This window comes from Rana temporaria, chromosome 1, assembly GCF_905171775.1.
Source record: "Rana temporaria chromosome 1, aRanTem1.1, whole genome shotgun sequence".
Classification (NCBI taxonomy): Eukaryota; Metazoa; Chordata; class Amphibia; order Anura; family Ranidae; genus Rana; species Rana temporaria.
In genome coordinates this window covers 369,319,400-369,337,412 of record NC_053489.1, presented here as the reverse complement: position 1 = coordinate 369,337,412, position 18,013 = coordinate 369,319,400, and the positions used below count along the sequence as shown (strand labels likewise).

The 18,013-nt window shown below is 45.1% G+C and overlaps 1 protein-coding gene across 18 annotated transcripts in view; it reads left to right on the top strand.

Annotated features, from left to right (window-relative positions):
• Window positions 1-18,013, top strand: part of PTPRS (protein tyrosine phosphatase receptor type S) — a 565,376-nt gene that overhangs the window by 461,145 nt on the left and 86,218 nt on the right. For all 18 annotated transcript variants that reach the window (XM_040322493.1, XM_040322436.1, XM_040322492.1 and 15 more), the window contains 2 exons: window positions 9,129-9,283; window positions 12,432-12,717. In XM_040322493.1, the coding sequence (XP_040178427.1) occupies window positions 9,129-9,283; window positions 12,432-12,717 (441 nt within the window). The remainder of the gene's footprint in view (window positions 1-9,128; window positions 9,284-12,431; window positions 12,718-18,013) is intronic.

Sequence of the window (18,013 nt, the reverse complement as noted above, 5' to 3'; positions counted from 1 at the left end):
ACCTATTCATCATCCCCAATGGAGATGTCAGGCCAATTTTGGACCTAAAGATGGTAAATGCATATCTAAAGATCCGCTCATTTCGGATGGAATCCGTGCGGTCAGCAGCTGCCACACTCCAGAAGGACGACTTCATGGCGTCCATAGACATAAAGGATGCCTACCTTCATGTTCCAATTTATCAGCCACATCAAAGATATCTACGCTTCATGGTGGCTTCGCGTCACTTCCAATTCGTGGCGCTTCCCTTCGGGTTGGCTACGGCCCCCCGGGTGTTCACGAAGGTCCTAGCTCCGATCCTAGCCAAGCTAAGGATCCAAGGGGTCACGATCCTAGCATACCGGGACGACCTCCTAGTCATAGACCACTCGTCTCCCGGCTTGGAGCGAGCAGTGGCCCTCACGGTCCAATACCTCGAGAGGTTCGGCTGGGTCCTAAATCGAGAAAAGTCAGCTTTCCAGCCCACAAGGCAGTTGGAATATCTCGGCATGAGATTAGACACAGAACAACAAGGAGTGTTCCTACCTCTGAGGAAGGTAAAAGCCATCAAGGAATTAATCCTACTGGTTCTAAGCAAGAAAGAACCGACTATTCGCCTATGTATGAGGTTACTAGGCAAGATGGTGGCCACGTTCGAGGCGGTACCATACGCCCAGAGCCACACTCGCATCCTACAGGCAGCCATCCTGTCAGCATGGAGCAGAAGGCCACAGGCCTTGGATATCCCGTTGCCGCTCTTATCAAGAGTCCGACAAAGTCTGTGTTGGTGGTTAGACCCTCAGAATCTACTGAAGGGGAAGTCTTTCAGCCCAGTGGCTTGGAAGATAGTGACCACAGACGCCAGCCTGACGGGCTGGGGAGCAATTTTGGATGGTTGCACTCGCCAAGGTACTTGGGCAAAGCCAGAGAAGCAGTTGCCCATCAACATCTTGGAGCTCAGAGCTGCTCGACTAGCCCTCAGGGCTTGGACGTCAAAATTGCAGGGGTTCCCGGTGAGAATTCAATCAGACAATGCCACGGCCGTGGCATACATAAATCACCAAGGGGGAACCAGGAGTCAAGCCGCTCAGAGAGAGGTGAGCTTGATTCTCCTATGGGCAGAGGCGCATGTGCCCTGCATATCGGCAATATTCATTCCAGGAGTGGACAACTTTCAGGCGGACTTCTTAAGCCGCCAGACTCTATGGCCGGGGGAATGGTCTCTGCATCCACAAGTCTTTCAAGCACTCTGCCAAAGATGGGGAGTGCCGGACGTGGATATCATGGCATCGAGACTCAACAAGAAACTAGACAGGTTCATATCCCGCTCAAGGGATCCGATGGCCTGCGGAACCGATGCGTTGGTTTGCCCTTGGCATCAGTTCAAACTTCTTTATGCGTTTCCCCCGCTCCAGTTACTACCCCGCCTGCTGCGCAGGATCCGGGTGGAACACATACCAGTCATCCTGGTAGCTCCAGCATGGCCCAGAAGGGCATGGTACTCACTCATCCTAAAGATGGTAGTGGGAGACCCTTGGACTCTTCCCCTACGGCCAGACCTGCTATCGCAAGGTCCGATCCTCCACCCTGCCTTACGGCATCTAAATTTGACGGCCTGGAAGCTGAATCCCTGATTCTCAGGGGTAGAGGTCTGTCTCAGAAAGTAGTCTCTACCCTAATCAGAGCCAGGAAACCGGTCTCTAGGGTGATTTATTACAGGGTCTGGAAGGCCTATGTAGGCTGGTGTGAGTCCAAGCGATGGCTTTTCTCGCAAATTTACCATCGATAGAGTATTAAGTTTTCTCCAGCTAGGAGTGGATAAAGGATTGGCATTAAGCACAATCAAAGGACAGATTTCTGCTCTGTCAGTGTGGTTTCAGCGGCCGCTGGCCACCCACTCGCTGGTTAAGACCTTCCTTCAAGGGGTCTTACGTATTAGACCTCCAGTTAAATCCCCGCTTTGTCCGTGGGATTTAAATCTTGTTCTGTCAAGTTTACAGAAACAACCGTTTGAGCCGTTGGCTGAAATTCCTTTGGTTCTACTGACAAGGAAGTTAGTATTTTTGGTTGCCATAGTTTCCGCAAGAAGAGTTTCGGAGCTAGCGGCCTTATCCTGTAAGGAACCATATCTTGTTTTTCATAAGGACAGGGTCGTTCTCCGCCCTCATCCTTCCTTCCTACCGAAGGTCATATCCAGTTTTCATTTGAACCAGGATTTGGTATTACCATCCTTCTTTCCTAAACCTTCTTCCAGAAAGGAAGGGTTGCTGCATACCTTGGATATTGTCAGGGCCATGAAGGCCTATCTTAAAGCTACAAAGAAGATCCGGAAAACAGATGTGCTGTTCATTCTACCGGATGGGCCCAAGAAGGGGCAGGCAGCTGCAAAGTCCACCATTTCTAGGTGGATTAAGCAATTAATCACTCAGGCCTACGGCTTGAAAGGGTTGCCTCCTCCAGTATCATTAAAGGCTCATTCTACTAGAGCCATGGGCGCCTCCTGGGCAGCACACCACCAGATCTCTATGGCTCAAGTTTGCAAGGCGGCAACCTGGTCTTCTGTCCACACGTTTACAAAATTCTACCAGTTGGACGTAAGAAGGAATACTGATACTGCCTTCGGGCAGGCAGTGCTGCAGGCTGCAGTTTGAGACCCTCGGATTCCGGGGGCTCCTCTTTTTTGAGTTAAATTTAAAATTTAAAATTATTTTTCTCAACTAAGTTGGATTTATTATGATTTGAGTATATCTCTAAATTAAATCCTTTTGTCTTGGAGATGTTCTCCCTCCCCTCATTGTAAGCATTGCTTTGGGACATCCCATATAGTAATGAATATGCCGCTCTGTGTCCCGTGATGTACGATAAAGAAAAAGAGATTTTTAATACAGCTTACCTGTAAAATCTTTTTCTTGGAGTACATCACGGGACACAGAGCTCCCACCCCTCTTTTTTGAGGACCATTTTGGGAGGCATACTGCTTGCTACAAAACTGAGGTACTCCTCCTATGGGAGGGGGTTATATAGGGAGGGGCATTTCCTGTTTGAGATTGCCAGTGTCTACACCTGAAGGTACTCCATATAACCCATATAGTAATGAATATGCCGCTCTGTGTCCCGTGATGTACTCCAAGAAAAAGATTTTACAGGTAAGCTGTATTAAAAATCTCTTTTTTGCAGCTCGGTGGACCTCCCTGCCCTCCGACCAGTGGGTCTGTGAGGTGGTCACTTCAGGTTACAAGATCGAGTTTCTTTCTTGTCCGCCAAACTGATTCTTTCCCTCAAATCTTCCTCTCCTTCCGGCTTGTCGGTCTGCCTTGATGTGAGCAGTACAATACTTGCTCAGGTGCAGGGTAATTTTACCTGTGCCACTGAAGGAAAGGTTTCAGGGATTCTATTTGAATCCCAAAGGAGGACGGAGTTCAGGATGGAATCAATTTGTTCAGTAGTTGCTGCGCTCCATCCGGGGGACTTTCTGGCATCCCTGGACATCAAGGACGCATATTTGCATGTACCCATCTGCACCGGGCATAAGAGGTTTCTGCACTTTGCGATCAGCGAAGATCACTATCAGTTTGTGGCTCTTCCCTTTGGCCTAGCGTCTGCACCAAGAGCGTTCACCAAGGTGCTCGCCCCAATTCTGACTTTGCTGAGACAGCAAGGCATTGCCATCGTGGGTAACTTAGACAATCTTCTTCTGAGAGACGTTTCTGGTTCAGAATTAGAGGAGAATGTGTCTATAGCCAGTCAGACCCTCCAGGAATTTGGTTGGGTGCTGAACATTCAGAAGTCGGTCTTGGTACCGACTCAGAGTCTGGAGTACCTAGGGTTGACCCCGGACTCCTCGGAGGCAAAAGTCTTTCTTCCTTTGGAGAAGTTGCAGACACTCCAGTTGGCAATGAAATTGCTAGCATCCCACAAATGGCCATCTCTCCATTTTTGCATGTGAGTTCTGGGCCTCATGGTGGCCTCCTTCAAGGCAGTACCGTATGCCCAATTCCACACTCGAGTCTTGCAGAAGGAGATCCTGTCCAAATAGAACAAATCTCCGTTGTCTCTGGATCGTCAGATTCAGGTAGGTCGCCTGGTCAGGGCTTCCCTGAGTTTTTGGCCGAGATCTCCGTTTCCTCAGTCCGGAAAATAGTTTCTTCCTTTCCATTGGACTGTGATCATGATGAACGCCAGCCTCACAGGTTGGGGGGGGGGAGTCTGGGGGGGTCCAGTCGGCCCAGGGTCACTGGACTCCGGACAAATCTCGCCTGCCGATCAATGTACAAGAACTTTGAGCGATCAGGCTATGAGTGGGCGGAAAGGAGCGTGCCGGCTCTGTCAGCCGTTTACATTCTGGGCGTGGAAAACTGGCAGGCGGACTACCTAATTCGCCAGATGCTGGACCAAGGGGAATGGTCGTTACATCCGGAGGTGTTTCAACTCCTTTTCCAGAGGTTGGGCACACGGGACGTGGATCTCCTGGCTTCTCGTCTCAATCGCAAGGTGTCAAGGTTCGTGGCCAGGTCCAGAGATTCTTGGGCAGACGCGTTGGTGACCTTGTGGGGTCAGTATCCACTAATTTATTCCTTTCCCCCACTAAAGTTGCTTCCTCATCTGCTCCACAGAGTGGACGCAGAAGGGATCCCGGTGATTCTAATCGCTCCAGATTGACACCAGCGTCCTTGGTACGCCGACCTCGTGCGCCTGTTGGCGGATGCACCCTGGCGGCTGCCAATGCGGGAGGACCTTCTGTCTCAAGGTCCCATACTTCATCCTGCTCTACAGTCACTGTTTTTAAACGCCATGGCTTTTAAAAGCCAGGTACTAAAAGACCGAGGTCTGTCGGATTCGGTCATCTTCTCAGAAGATCTACCATCGCACTTGGAAGGCCTACATGTCTATGTGCGAGGAGATGGAGTGGCGTCCATGGGCATATTCGATTTCCAGGGTCCTGCTGTTTTTGCAGCGGGGAGTGGATCAGAAACTTGCCTTAAGCACCATTAAGGAATAGATTTCAGCCTTGTCTTTTCTTTCAACGTCCCTTGGCGACTCATTCACTAGTGGGTACGTTTGTGCAGGTGGTTCGACATGTCATTCCCCCAATTAGACCACCGCTCCCTCCATGGGATTTAAATCTGGTGCTCTCGGCTCTTCAGGAGCCTCCTTTTGAGAACTTTAGAGAAATTCCTCTCTTGACACCATCTCAGAAAGTGGCCTTTCTAGTGGCCATTACATGTGTCAGACGTGTTTCTGAGTTGGTGGCCTTACATAGTTACATAGTTAGTCAGGTTGAAAAAAGACACAAGTCCATCCAGTTCAACCTCAAAAAAATAAACAAACAAAATAAAAAACACAATACAATCCCATACACCCAACTCCATACCCACAGTTGATCCAGAGGAAGGCAAAAAACCCCAGCAGAGCATGATCCAATTTGCTACAGCAAGGGAAAAAATTCCTTCCTGATCCCCCGAGAGGCAATCGGATTTACCCTGGATCAACTTTACCTACAAATCTTAGTACTCAGTTATTTTATGTACATTTAGGAAAGAATCCAGGCCTTTCTTAAAGCAATCTACTGAGCTGGCCAGAACCACCTCTGGAGGGAGTCTGTTCCACATTTTCACAGCTCTTACTGTGAAAAAACCTTTCCGTATTTGGAGGTGAAATCTCTTTTCCTCTAGACGTAAAGAGTGCCCTCTTGTCCTCAGTGTTGACCGTAAAGTGAATAACTCAACACCAAGTACACTGTATGGACCTCTTATATATTTGTACATGTTGATCATATCCCCCCTAATTCTCCTCTTCTCAAGAGTGAATAGATTTAGTTCTTCTAATCTTTCCTCATAGCTGAGCTCCTCCATGCCTCTTATCAGTTTGGTTGCTCTTCTCTGCACTTTCTCCAGTTCTCCGATATCCTTTTTGAGAACTGGTGCCCAAAACTGAACTGCATATTCCAGATGAGGTCTTACTAATGATTTGTACAGGGGCAAAATTATATCTCTGTCTCTGGAGTCCATACCTCTCTTAATACAAGAAAGGACTTTGCTCGCTTTGGAAACCGCAGCTTGGCATTGCATGCCATTATTGAGCTTATGATCAACTAAAACCCCCAGATCCTTCTCCACTACAGATCCCCCCAGTTGTACTCCCCCTAGTATGTATGATGCATGCATATTCTTAGCCCCCAAGTGCATAACTTTACATTTATCAACATTAAACCTCATCTGCCACTCAGTCGCCCAATTGGACAGAGCATTGAGGTCAGCTTGTAAATTGGAGACATCCTGCAAGGACGTTATTCCACTGCATAGCTTGGTGTCATCTGCAAAGACAGAAATGTTACTTTTGATCCCAGACCCAATATCATTTATAAATATATTGAAAAGTAAGGGTCCCAGCACTGAACCTTGGGGTACACCACTGATAACATTGGACCATTCAGAGTAAGAATCATTAACCACGACTCTCTGAATTCTGGCTTTCAGCCAATTTTCTATCCATTTACAAACTGATATATCCAATCCTGTAGACCTTACCTTACACATGAGCCGTGTGTGCGGAACTGTATCGAACGCTTTTGCAAAATCCAAATATATCACGTCCACAGCCACGCCTCTGTCCAGGGTTTTACTTACCTCTTCATAAAAGGAAATCAGGTTTGTCTGACAACTTCTGTCTTTCATGAATCCATGTTGTCTGCTGCTTAAATAGTTTTTTTCCTGTAAGAACTCATCCATGTGGTCCTTTATTAAACGTTCCAGTATCTTCCCAACTATAGAAGTTAGACTAACAGGTCTATAGTTACTTGGTAAAGACTTTGTTCCCTTTTTAAATATAGGCACCACATTGGCTCTACGCCAATCCAGTGGTACTATTCCTGTCATTAATGAGTCCCTAAATATTAGATACAGTGGCTTTGAAATGACAGAGCTCAACTCACCTAGGATCCGTGGGTGGATGCCATCTGGTCCAGGTGCTTTATCCACCTTTATTCTGTCTAAATATTTCTAGACCATATCACTTTTGAGCCATTGTGGATTTGGATTTGTGACTTCTCTTGCAAGTCACCATACTTGGGCCTTCATAAGGATAAAGCGGTGCTACGCCCGCAACCTTCTTTTCTTTCTAAGGTAGTTTCGGCTTTTCACCTGAATGAGGACATTGTACTTCCGTCCTTATGTCCTTGACTGTCGCATCCCAAAGAGGTTGCGCTACATACCATGGATGTGGTACGTGCTCTGCAGGTGTACCTGTCTGCTACAGCTCCGTTCCGGAGGTCTGACTCACTGTTTGTGGCGGTATCTGGTCTGCAGAAGAGCCTGGCGGTCTCGCCGGCTACCATTTCTCGGTGGATCAGGCAGACTGTCATCCAGGCCTATGACCTTAAGGAGTGGGTGCCTCCTTTCCCTGTCACGGCGCATTCGACCAGGGCAATTGGTGCTTCCTGGGCTTTCTGACATCAAGCATCTGTTTCACAGGTGTGTAAGGCAGCGACTTGGTCGTTCGTCCGTTCACACTTTTTCCAAATTTTACAAGGTTGGTGTGAGTGCATCTTCAGATGCTTCCTTCGGCCGCAAGGTTTTGCAGGCGGCTGTTTAAAGTGGCATCTCCTCCATTGAGGAGCTCTGCTTGTTTGGGGTGAAGTTGGTTTTTGATTGTGGCTCCCACCTCTCGTTTTTCTGACACTGCTTGGGGAAGTCCCGCTTGTCAAGATTTAAGGAGCTGTGTCCGTCCATAGATGATAAGAGAAAATAGGATTTTTTTGTACTCACCGTAAAATCCTTTTCTCTGTCGTCCATGGACGGACACGGCACCCACCCCTCCTTTTTAAGTTTGTACTGCTTTTTGACGAATTGAGCTGCATGCTGCAAGGTGAGGGGTTATGACCAGAGGGACCATGGACGACAGAGAAAAGGATTTTACGGTTAGTACAAAAAAATCCTATTTTTATATACTTTCAATATATAAAAGTATATAGATGTAGAGGGTGTAACAAATTTAGCTTTCATGTACTTTTTAAATATAATATATTTAATAAATATGTAAGATGAGTAATATAACTTTTAAGGTTTCTGGAGATTTTGTAGCCGGACTTTGGAGTATGATGGATATTTTAAATAATGGAGTCTGATATTGATACATTTATCACAGTTTATGATTAATGTATTTGTTTATTTGGGTGGACCACAATAAGATGGAGTCTGCTCTGAGTCCGTAAGGATATGTATGCAAATATCGAATGGGTCCTGGCCCTTTTCTCTGTATATTTTTTTCCTTTTTTTACTATTTTGGTCTGGCCAGCAGCTGTATGGTTTTAGCTCACTTGGTCCACAGTAAAATGGCCCCGGACAGGAAGTCGCATTGACACCATTTTGTAAGTGGCAGGCTTCATAATCGTGGCCACTGGTACATCCACTAGAGGCCCCTTAAGATGAACTCTAGTGTGAAAGCTAGACGCGCTGCACTGCCACGGTGGATGTGTCTGAGGTGGCGTTTTGTGGTATGTTTTTATTTACTTTTTTGTCATTTTTTTAATTTTTATTTTTTGAGGCTCTTACTGCATTGGACCTTGTCAGTTTTTTTTTTATAAATACTACCCTATATGGCACCTTCTGTCTATGGTTTATGACGTGATGGATGAGAGCCTCTGCGCTGTGCCTCCCAGAGAATATTGGAAGGGGACTAGCATGACCTGTATTACTCTTGGATGGATCCCTGTGACACCTGTAGTGTGATTGGAAGGATCTACATGTGGGAGACAGTTGGTGTGGTGACAGCTCTCACTGGTGTTCACATGTCTTGCGCTGTTTTGCACGGTTGTGGTACATATGGTAATGGTAATTTTATACAGTATTACACTATATAGTCTTGCTTTATTCCTATGCCATATCCAGAGTCCTAAAGACCATAATGAGGTTCCAGTTATTCTGGAGGTTATGGATACATGCATTATTGCTGCACTTAATTGAGCAGCCAGGATTTCTGGTGAGTGACACATTTGGCTATTTTGGGAGGATTTAAAGATCGATTGCACTTTTTCTTGTGAAAAAAAAAAGATTGTTTGCACTCCATATTTTATACACATTTGAATGCAAGTAAAAAGATCACTTTTAAACATGTTTAACAAGCAGTTACAAGACTATATTTTGTTCCTGCAGAATGGATCAACTGAAAAGAGAGAGGTCCGACAATTTCAATTTACAGCCTGGCCAGACCATGGAGTTCCAGAGTATCCAACTCCATTCCTTGCATTCCTCAGAAGAGTAAAAACATGTAATCCTCCTGATGCAGGACCGATCATTGTTCACTGCAGGTATAGGGGCCATAAGCTGGCCATCTTGACCACATATACTGTTTGGATCAGAGAATTTCCATTACATTTTTACAGATATTTTTTAAGCTACATTCAGATAGCCAAATATCTGTGGCTAGTTTTCTGCGTTCAGAGACAGCTAAATGCCACCTGTGAACTTATTAACACTCTGTACCAGTGCTTTAAGTGGGCCAAAAGAGGTGCCGGTACTCTATTAGGCGCCGGTGCTCCCCCCCCCCAATACTGAACATGAAAATACCCTTAGAAAGTACCCTGAAAAAGAGCTACTGTAGAAAGAGCTACTGAACATAAATGCTAAATTCAGGTAAGTGCTTTTTACAGGGAAAGGGGCGACAATGGGCACAGTGGCATCATGGGGCACAGTGGTGACAAAGGGCACAGAGGTGACAATTGGCACAGTGGCATCATGGGGCACAGTGGTGACAATGGGCACAGTGGCATCATGGGGCACAGTGGTGACAATGGGCACAGTGGCATCATGGGGCACAGTGGTGACAATGGGCACAGTGGCATCATGGGGCACAGTGGTGACAATTAAAGGGCACAGTGGTGACAATTGGCACAGTGGCAACAATTGAGGGGCACAGTGGCTGCATTTGATGGCATGGCACAGTGGTGACAATTGATGGAACAGTGGCTGCGTTTGATGGCATGGCACAGTGACTGCGTTTGATGGCATGGCACAGTGGTGACAATTGATGGCACAGTGGCTGCGTTTGATGGCACAGTAGCTGCGTTTGATGGCATGGCACAGTGGTGACAATTGATGGCACAGTTGCTGTTTGATGGCATGGCACAGTGGTGACAATTGATGGCACAGTGGCTGCATTTGGTGGCATGGCACAGTGGTTGCATGTGATGGGCACAGTGAGGCTTCAATTTTTTTTTTTTTGTGCCCCCCCAATTTTGAGCACCAGCCGCCACTGTTCCAGACATTTGTAATGTTTGTAGATCCTGGGACACACACACACATGTGTGAAGGTAAAGTGTCTGCAGGGAAAAGTCAGGGAAGGGAGGGGGAGAGATAACAACCATCTGAGAGGAGCAGTGTGACAGGCAAAGATGAATGGATCTGTGTGAGGACGACAGGGAGCAGGACGGCCAGCCAGATAGTGGCTGAGGAAGGGAGGAAGATGCCAGGGAGAGAGAGAGAGCATTGCAGACACAGCCAGAACTGACCTGTAAAGCCAACGTGAGGAGACCTGTTACCACTGCTGCCCGAACCTGCTGGGAGGAAACTTCAAAGGCCCCCCATGCACCTAGGACCCCTGGGCAGTTCACAGAAGTGCCTGTGCATTAAGACAGGAAAGCCCTCCCCCGCTCTCACAGTGTCCCCCAGCTTTTAGGGAGAGGAAAGCAGGCAGCGCTGGGGGGAGACCAGGCACCTATAGGAGGATCACATGTGGCTAGAACAGGGAGGCAGATCGGTGCGCTGTGACAGTTACAGAAATGATGCCGACAGGAGGGAGAGATACACAGCATCGGTTCTGTAACTGTCAAAGCGCACCGATCTGCCTCCCCATCAGCGGGCCCCACTCGGCTGCGGGCCCCATAGCGCCTGCGTGGGTTGCTATGGCGGTAGTTCCGCCACTGATCATCATATTCCTGGCCTGGGGCTGCGTTCCGGTACGGGAAACCCACGTACTGGGCGCACGGAGAGGTGCTGGTACTCTCCAGGGCCATTTTTGGAAGTGGCGGTACTGAGTACCGCCGCGTTCCGGCCCAGTTAAAGCACTGCTCTGTACTATGGCTGGAAATAAACTGGGAGATTAGCTGCAACCAGTTTGTGCACAGCAGAAACACTGACCTTGGCATAAACAGGCTACATCCTGGATTGGTTAAAATATCTATCTGCATGTAACTACTGCCAGTTTACAACCTCTGGCAAGAATCGACTAATAAATGCAAAAATTCCACCATCTGAATGTAGCCTTACTTGTTACATGGGTTGGAGAGAAAAAAAACACAAGTTTAGCAAGCTCAGCCTCTTAGGCCTTGTACACACGGTCGGACAAACCGATGAGAATGGTCCGAAGGACCGTTTTCATCGGTTCACCGCTGAAGTGGCCTGATGGTCTGATGTGCGTACACACCATCGTTCCAAAAACCGATCGGGTCAGAACGTGGTGACGTCAAACACACGACGTGCTGAATAAAACGAAGTTCAATGCTTCCAAGCATGCGTCGACTTGATTCTGAGCATGCGCGGGTTTTCAACCGATGCTTTTCTGTACTAACCATCGGTTTGGACCGATCGGGCAGCGGTCCATCGGTTCGGTTTTGAAGCATGTTTTACCGAAGGAAAACAGACCGATGGGCTATACACACGGTCGGTTTGGACCGATGAAACTGAACCTCGGTCCATTCTCATCGGTTTTGTCCGACCGTGTGTACGGGGCCTCAGGCTTTATTCACATGTCATAAACTGTCATGATGGAGCAAGTATACCTACAGATACCAGCAGCAAAGATTCAAAGTGTTCCAAACAATGGTTGCTTAGGCTGTATAACTAAATAACAGGCTGGAAGGAACTGGAGTTGTCTGTTTGTAAGCATGTATCCACTCATCCAGCGATTACTTGCAGTTAGGAACAAATGTCCGCACTTAGACAAAAATGTATTGGCATCCAAGAGTGGACATCTGTCTCGAATTGCAGGTTACCACAATTACATATGTATATACATTCTTATAGCTTCATCTCTTTGCAGCTTGTCTTTCAGGTATACAGCTGAGCAGTTGCTGCTTATTAGAATACCTAGGATCCTAGCCAGAGGTATTTGCAGGTCTATTGGCCACACCATGGCAGTTTAGGACTGTGAATGATGCTTTGCAGCAGTTTTGGTTCAGGGAAAGTCAAAACAAAAGTGCTAGCCCAACTTTGCTTTGGAGGAGTAGGAACATTAAAAGACAAATTGCAAGATGTTGGAGCATACCTCATTTAATCCACCCACAACAATCTTTGTATTGTTAAATGTTAGCATAGTATTGAAGGTTTAAAAGGTTTTTACAAATATTCCATACTAAAAAATGTATAACAGAATTCATGCAAAAGAGTATAAAATATTATTCCATTGTGAACCCGACCTTGCTCATCTTTAATATTAACTGTTTTTTTTTTTTTTCCTAGTGCTGGAGTTGGGCGAACTGGGTGTTTTATAGTCATTGATGCAATGCTAGAAAGAATAAAGCATGAAAAAACAGTAGATATTTATGGACATGTGACACTAATGCGCTCACAGAGAAATTACATGGTACAGACAGAAGATCAGTACAGCTTTATCCATGATGCCTTGTTTGAAGCTGTGGCATGTGGGAACACAGAAGTTCCAGCAAGAAATCTGTATACATATATTCAGAAGTTAGCTCAGATTGAGGTTGGAGAACATGTTACAGGCATGGAGCTAGAGTTCAAGGTAAGAACTGCACAGAATATATAATAAAATGCCATGCAACTGGAAAGCTTTCTTAATTACTTGGTTATTTAAATCCTCATATTGCAGCCATGCAGGTTGGTGTGATCACTGATGTTCTCCTTAAAGTAGAACTTTAAAAAACAAAAAAAGGGCAAAGAAGCAGGACTTTTAATGCAGAAGAGGCATGCTTTGTCTCTTCTGCATTAAAGTTGCTTACCTGCCTGTACCTCAGTACAGTGAGCAGCGCGCACACAGACACGGTGTCTATACACAGACACGGTGAAAAAAAAACACTCCATATTATTGAAAAAAATTGTGTATTAATTAGACTTTAAAAGCACCAAGCTCCTCTATTCAGGGAAGCCCATCCTTCTGCCCAATAACTGAACTTCTTTCTTCATGAACTCATCCAAATACAAATATTATTCTTTAGGCTAGGTTCACACTGCTGCGAATTATATTGCGACATTGAGCCGTTGCGATTTCTCAAATTCGCAAGTCATTTAAATTACATAGTTTAACATTAGTGCCCTTCACATCAATGCGTTGCGAATATAAGCTGCGGGAAAAAAGGGTCCTGTGCGAGCAGGGCCAGATTAAGAACATCATGGGCCTGGTGCTGAGGATTTTGGTGGGGCCTTTTAGGCTGCATTCACACCTCCGCGACAAGTAACGCTGCGTATGCGGCGTATTTTGCCGCGAATAGTGTAACTTTTTTTTTACAAATCCTTCCTATTGCTTTGTATGGCCGAACGCCAATGCCGCCTGAAAAAAAGGGTCCGAGACTTTTTTTCATGCCGCAGGTGTACGGCGTCTATGAGATGTGAACCATCTCATAGACAGCAATGGGAATTCTCCCCTCCAGCGGCACGAGCGGCCGGCGTCGGGCGTTTTGTCGCGGAGGTGTGAATGGGGTGTAATAAATAATAAATAAATGCGTGGGAATGACATGAACGCAGCCCAGCCAAGGCAAGTGACCAAAGGCACAGAACCCAGAAGGAAGACCGGGTGAAGATGGAAGTGTCCAGGCCCCGCCTGATTCATCGCAGCACTGGAGGGCTCAGTCTGAAAATGTAAGTGTACCCTAATGTGCTAATATGCTGTGCATACTTGTACGTTGTGGCATAACCTACCCCAGGGCCTCTAAAAAGTAGTAATGTCAGGAAAGTTTACTACCGCTTTATTATCATAGGATCCCAGGAGCCTCTCATGGGGCCCCCTACTGACCCGGTGGACGGTGGCCCTTGGGTAGTGCCTAAGTGCACAGTTGCCAACATTTAAAAAATATTTTCAGGGCCACTTTTTTATATAAGTGCTATATTTAGAGTAGCTGAGATCCCTGATGTTCCTCTATACATCATAGTAGTAATCACAAAATTAAATGAGTACTAATAATGGGGCAGAACAAATATGAGAACTGAGATTTCCTTTAGTTGAACTAACAAAAGTGTGTCCATTCTAGAGCTGGTAACATTGAGGATATTCAGTATAATTTTAAAGAACTGTTTTTGTGGGTAAGCGACATAGGGGAGGAGTATGGACGGTATATAAGTGGGAAGTATGTGCAGGTGAGGGAGAAGAATGTGGAGGGTCTAACAGTGGGCACTATGTACAGGAGAGGAGTACAAAGGGTACGGAAAAAAAGCTCTATGTACAGGAGAGGAGTGTGAAGGGTATGACAATGGGCAGTATGTACAGGAAGAGTGAGGGGGTATGACAGAGGGTAGTACGTACCAGAGAGAAGTGTGGAGGGTATGATGGGGCAGTATGTACAGGAGAGGAGTGTGGAGGGTATGACAGTGAGCAGTATGTACAGGAGAGGAGTGTGGAGGGTGCGACAGTGGGCACTAAGTACAGGAGAGAAGTGTATGACAGCAGGCACTATGTACAGGAGAGGAGTGTGAAGGGTATGACAGTGGGCACTATGTATAGGAGAGGCGTGTGGAGGGTATGACAGTGGGCACTATGTACAGGAGAGGAGTGTGTAGGGTATGACAGTGGGTACTATGTATAGGAGAGAAGTGTGGAGAGTATGACAGTGGGCACTATGTACAGGAGAGGAGTGTGGAGAGTATGACAGTGAGCACTATGTACAGGAGTGGAAGGATATTTAGGGACTGAGTAGTGGTTAAGCGGGTCATACATGGATTGAAATTACGCCAATTATGCAGAGACCAGCCATAGTCAATCTATGTATGGGCTAGCTGGTTTTACACAAGTCAATCTATTAATCAACTTGAGTACAACCAGCCTGTTTTTTTTCTTCAAACAATCAGTGCTGCCAGCTAAAGTTAGCAACACTGATCATTGTACGCACTGGCAGAACACAATAACACTGCAGGAGTGATTCCCCCATCCACAGATCAGCAGGTGAGAGGGTGTGTGGGGACAGGCTGCTGAGAGATACTAGTCAGTGGCTGGGTAGGCACTGGTAGTATCAGAGCCAGATACACACAGGTTACATACGCCACGATCGTTAGAGCGAGAACAATAATTCTAGTTCTAGACCTCCTCTGTAACTCTAAACATGTAACCTAAAAAAATGTAAAGCATCACTTAGGATACCAAAAAAAATTGTGCTAACTTAACTAACTGTTTTTTTAATGAATGAAACATTTTTTTCCAAAAAAACATGTTTGAAAAATTGCTGCGCAAATACCGTGCTAGAACTGCACAATTAATCGTTAAAAAAATCGTGATCTCGATTCAACCCCCCTGACGATCTCCAATGCAGAGTTTGCTGATTCTTTCATATAACAAGTGGAGAGACTTTCAGCTGTCAAAAGAAAATATCTGGGCAGTCTGCCAAGTTTTTAACAGGAAACATTGTAACTTACACTTCCTTCTTAGATCAAAGGGATAAACTTCTGTGTGTAAAGAACAAATCTGGGCAGTGTGCGAAGTTTGTAAACAAAATGAAACATTGTAACTAACTAACATTGTAACTAAATTTAACCACTTAAAGTCCAACACTTGTTTCTTAAGTTAAAAAGCAATATTATTTTCTAGAAAATTACTTGGAACCGCCAAACATTATATATATTTTAGCAGAGACTCTAGGGAATACAATGGCTATTGCTGCAATATGTTATGTCACACTGCATTTTCCCACTTCAATGAATAATAAAAACCATAAAAACAAAACAGTGAAGTTAGCCCATTTTTTTTTTTTTTGTTTTAATGTGAAAGATGATGTTACGCCGCAACAATCGTGAGAGAATCGTGATCTATCTTCTAAGCAAAAAAATTGCAATTCTCATTTTAGCCAGAATCGTGCAGCTCTATACCGTGCAACATAAAAAGTGCAAAGACCACCATAGAGTAATTTTCTAGCAAAAAACAAATGATGATTTTTACATGTAGGAGAGAAGTGTCAGAATTGGCCTGGGTGGCAAGGGGTTAATTACCATGAGTAATATACAAATAATTATTATAAGCACTGTGATCCTATCAGTCTGCTGTAGTGTGTCAGCTTGTATTTATACTGGCCGCTCTGAATGTAGCTTCTGACAGGCTGTGCAAGCAGGCCCGTATCTCCGGAACCATAAAAGATAGCCGTCCCATATTTTAACCAGTTGTGGGGTAGGTCTTCCCATGCCTACCCCCAAATGTGGGGTTTCTGTGACCTCTGGTCATCGAGCTACAACCCCCCAAATTCGATCTTAAAAAAAAAAAAATCTTAAAAAAAAAATAAAAATTTTTTTTTTTTTTTTTTTTTTTTTGGCAAATGGGCCTATCTTGAGAAAAGGGCCTGGAGCTGCAGCTCCATCAGCCCCATTGTTAATCCGGCCCTGTGTGCGAGTTTGATCCGTGTGCTATGCGAATTCAGCTCTGTAGACTGTCATTCCCTGAAATCGCGGCCGCGAATCGTGGCAAGTTCGCGGAAAAAACGCAGCCGTGTGAACCTATCCTTATACCACTCAACCCTCCCTTTTAGGTTGTAAGCTGTCATGGGCCGGGCCCTACTAAATCTCTTGTCTTGAAATGTATAATAATTGTATTTCAACTGTACTATCTCCCTTTTATTGTAAAAGCGCTGCGCAAACTGTTGGTTCTATATACAGTAAACCATGTATAATAATAATAATAGTATTTACATCTTACCTATAATCAATAGTATTCTGCACCAATGGGGCTTCTCCGGGTTATATTGCAGCCTACCATTAATCACACTTTCAAAGCCCCAAACTCTCAATTACCCCAGCATTACAGTTGGAAGAAAAATTATGTAAACTCTAAAGAATTTTAATGTTGTCTAATATTTGTCCAAGTCATAATATATATATATATATATATATATATATATATATATATATATATAATATATATATATATTATTTAACAAACAACAACCTTCTACATTGCTTCACATCTCAGATTTGCCGAACACCAATGTTTCTGGGACCACAGTTCATAGATTGATTAGAAAAAATAAATAAAAAATAAATCACTCCACGCCAACACCCAAAAACCTTCCTATGATTTTTTCTTTTTTTTTGTAATTCCTTTATTTAGCCATATGTTGCATTGAACAAATTCTCTGAAGTATAATGGTTTTGAAGGATCAATTATGATCTTAGAAATATCATTCAATCAAAACTATTTAAGGCTCCTTGCACACTGGACACTCAAAAACCGCAGAAAAAATACTGGATAAAAAAAAAAAAATGCTAATATTTAGGAGCTTTTTCAAAAGTGTTCAGGAGCAATAGCGTTTTTGTCAAGAATCGGGTGGGTGAATAGCTGGTTGATAAGGGACGGCCGACCGTGTTCTTAACAATGCGGGGTTCCCTGCTGACAGCTGAATGTAAACAATTGCAGGCAATAAAAAATTGAGAAAAAAATTGTGTGGGCCCCTCCAATCCATGCCAGGCCCTTTCGGGGACAATCCATGCCAGGCCCATGTTGATGAGGGCAAGGGCCTATTCCCCACAATCCTGGTGCTGGGGGACTTATAATCTGGAAGCCCCCAGACCTTGCACCCCCCATGTGAATGAGTATGGGGTAGTATAGTACCCCTACTCATTCACCCAAAATCATGAACTCCGAGCGCAGACCAAATAAAAAAAAAGTTCATACCCGACAAAGGCTTTCGCAGTTTACAGCGGAGAGAGGTGACACAGATTTCAATCGGTGGTGACCAGTTTGCCTCCCCCATCTTTACCTGGCCTGACAGGCTGCATGCTCGGATAAGGGTCTGATATGGATTTTGGAGGGGACCTAACACCATTTTAAAAAAAATTATGGGGTATGTATCGGGGAGGACCCCGATACATTTTTATTGCAGGCAATTGTG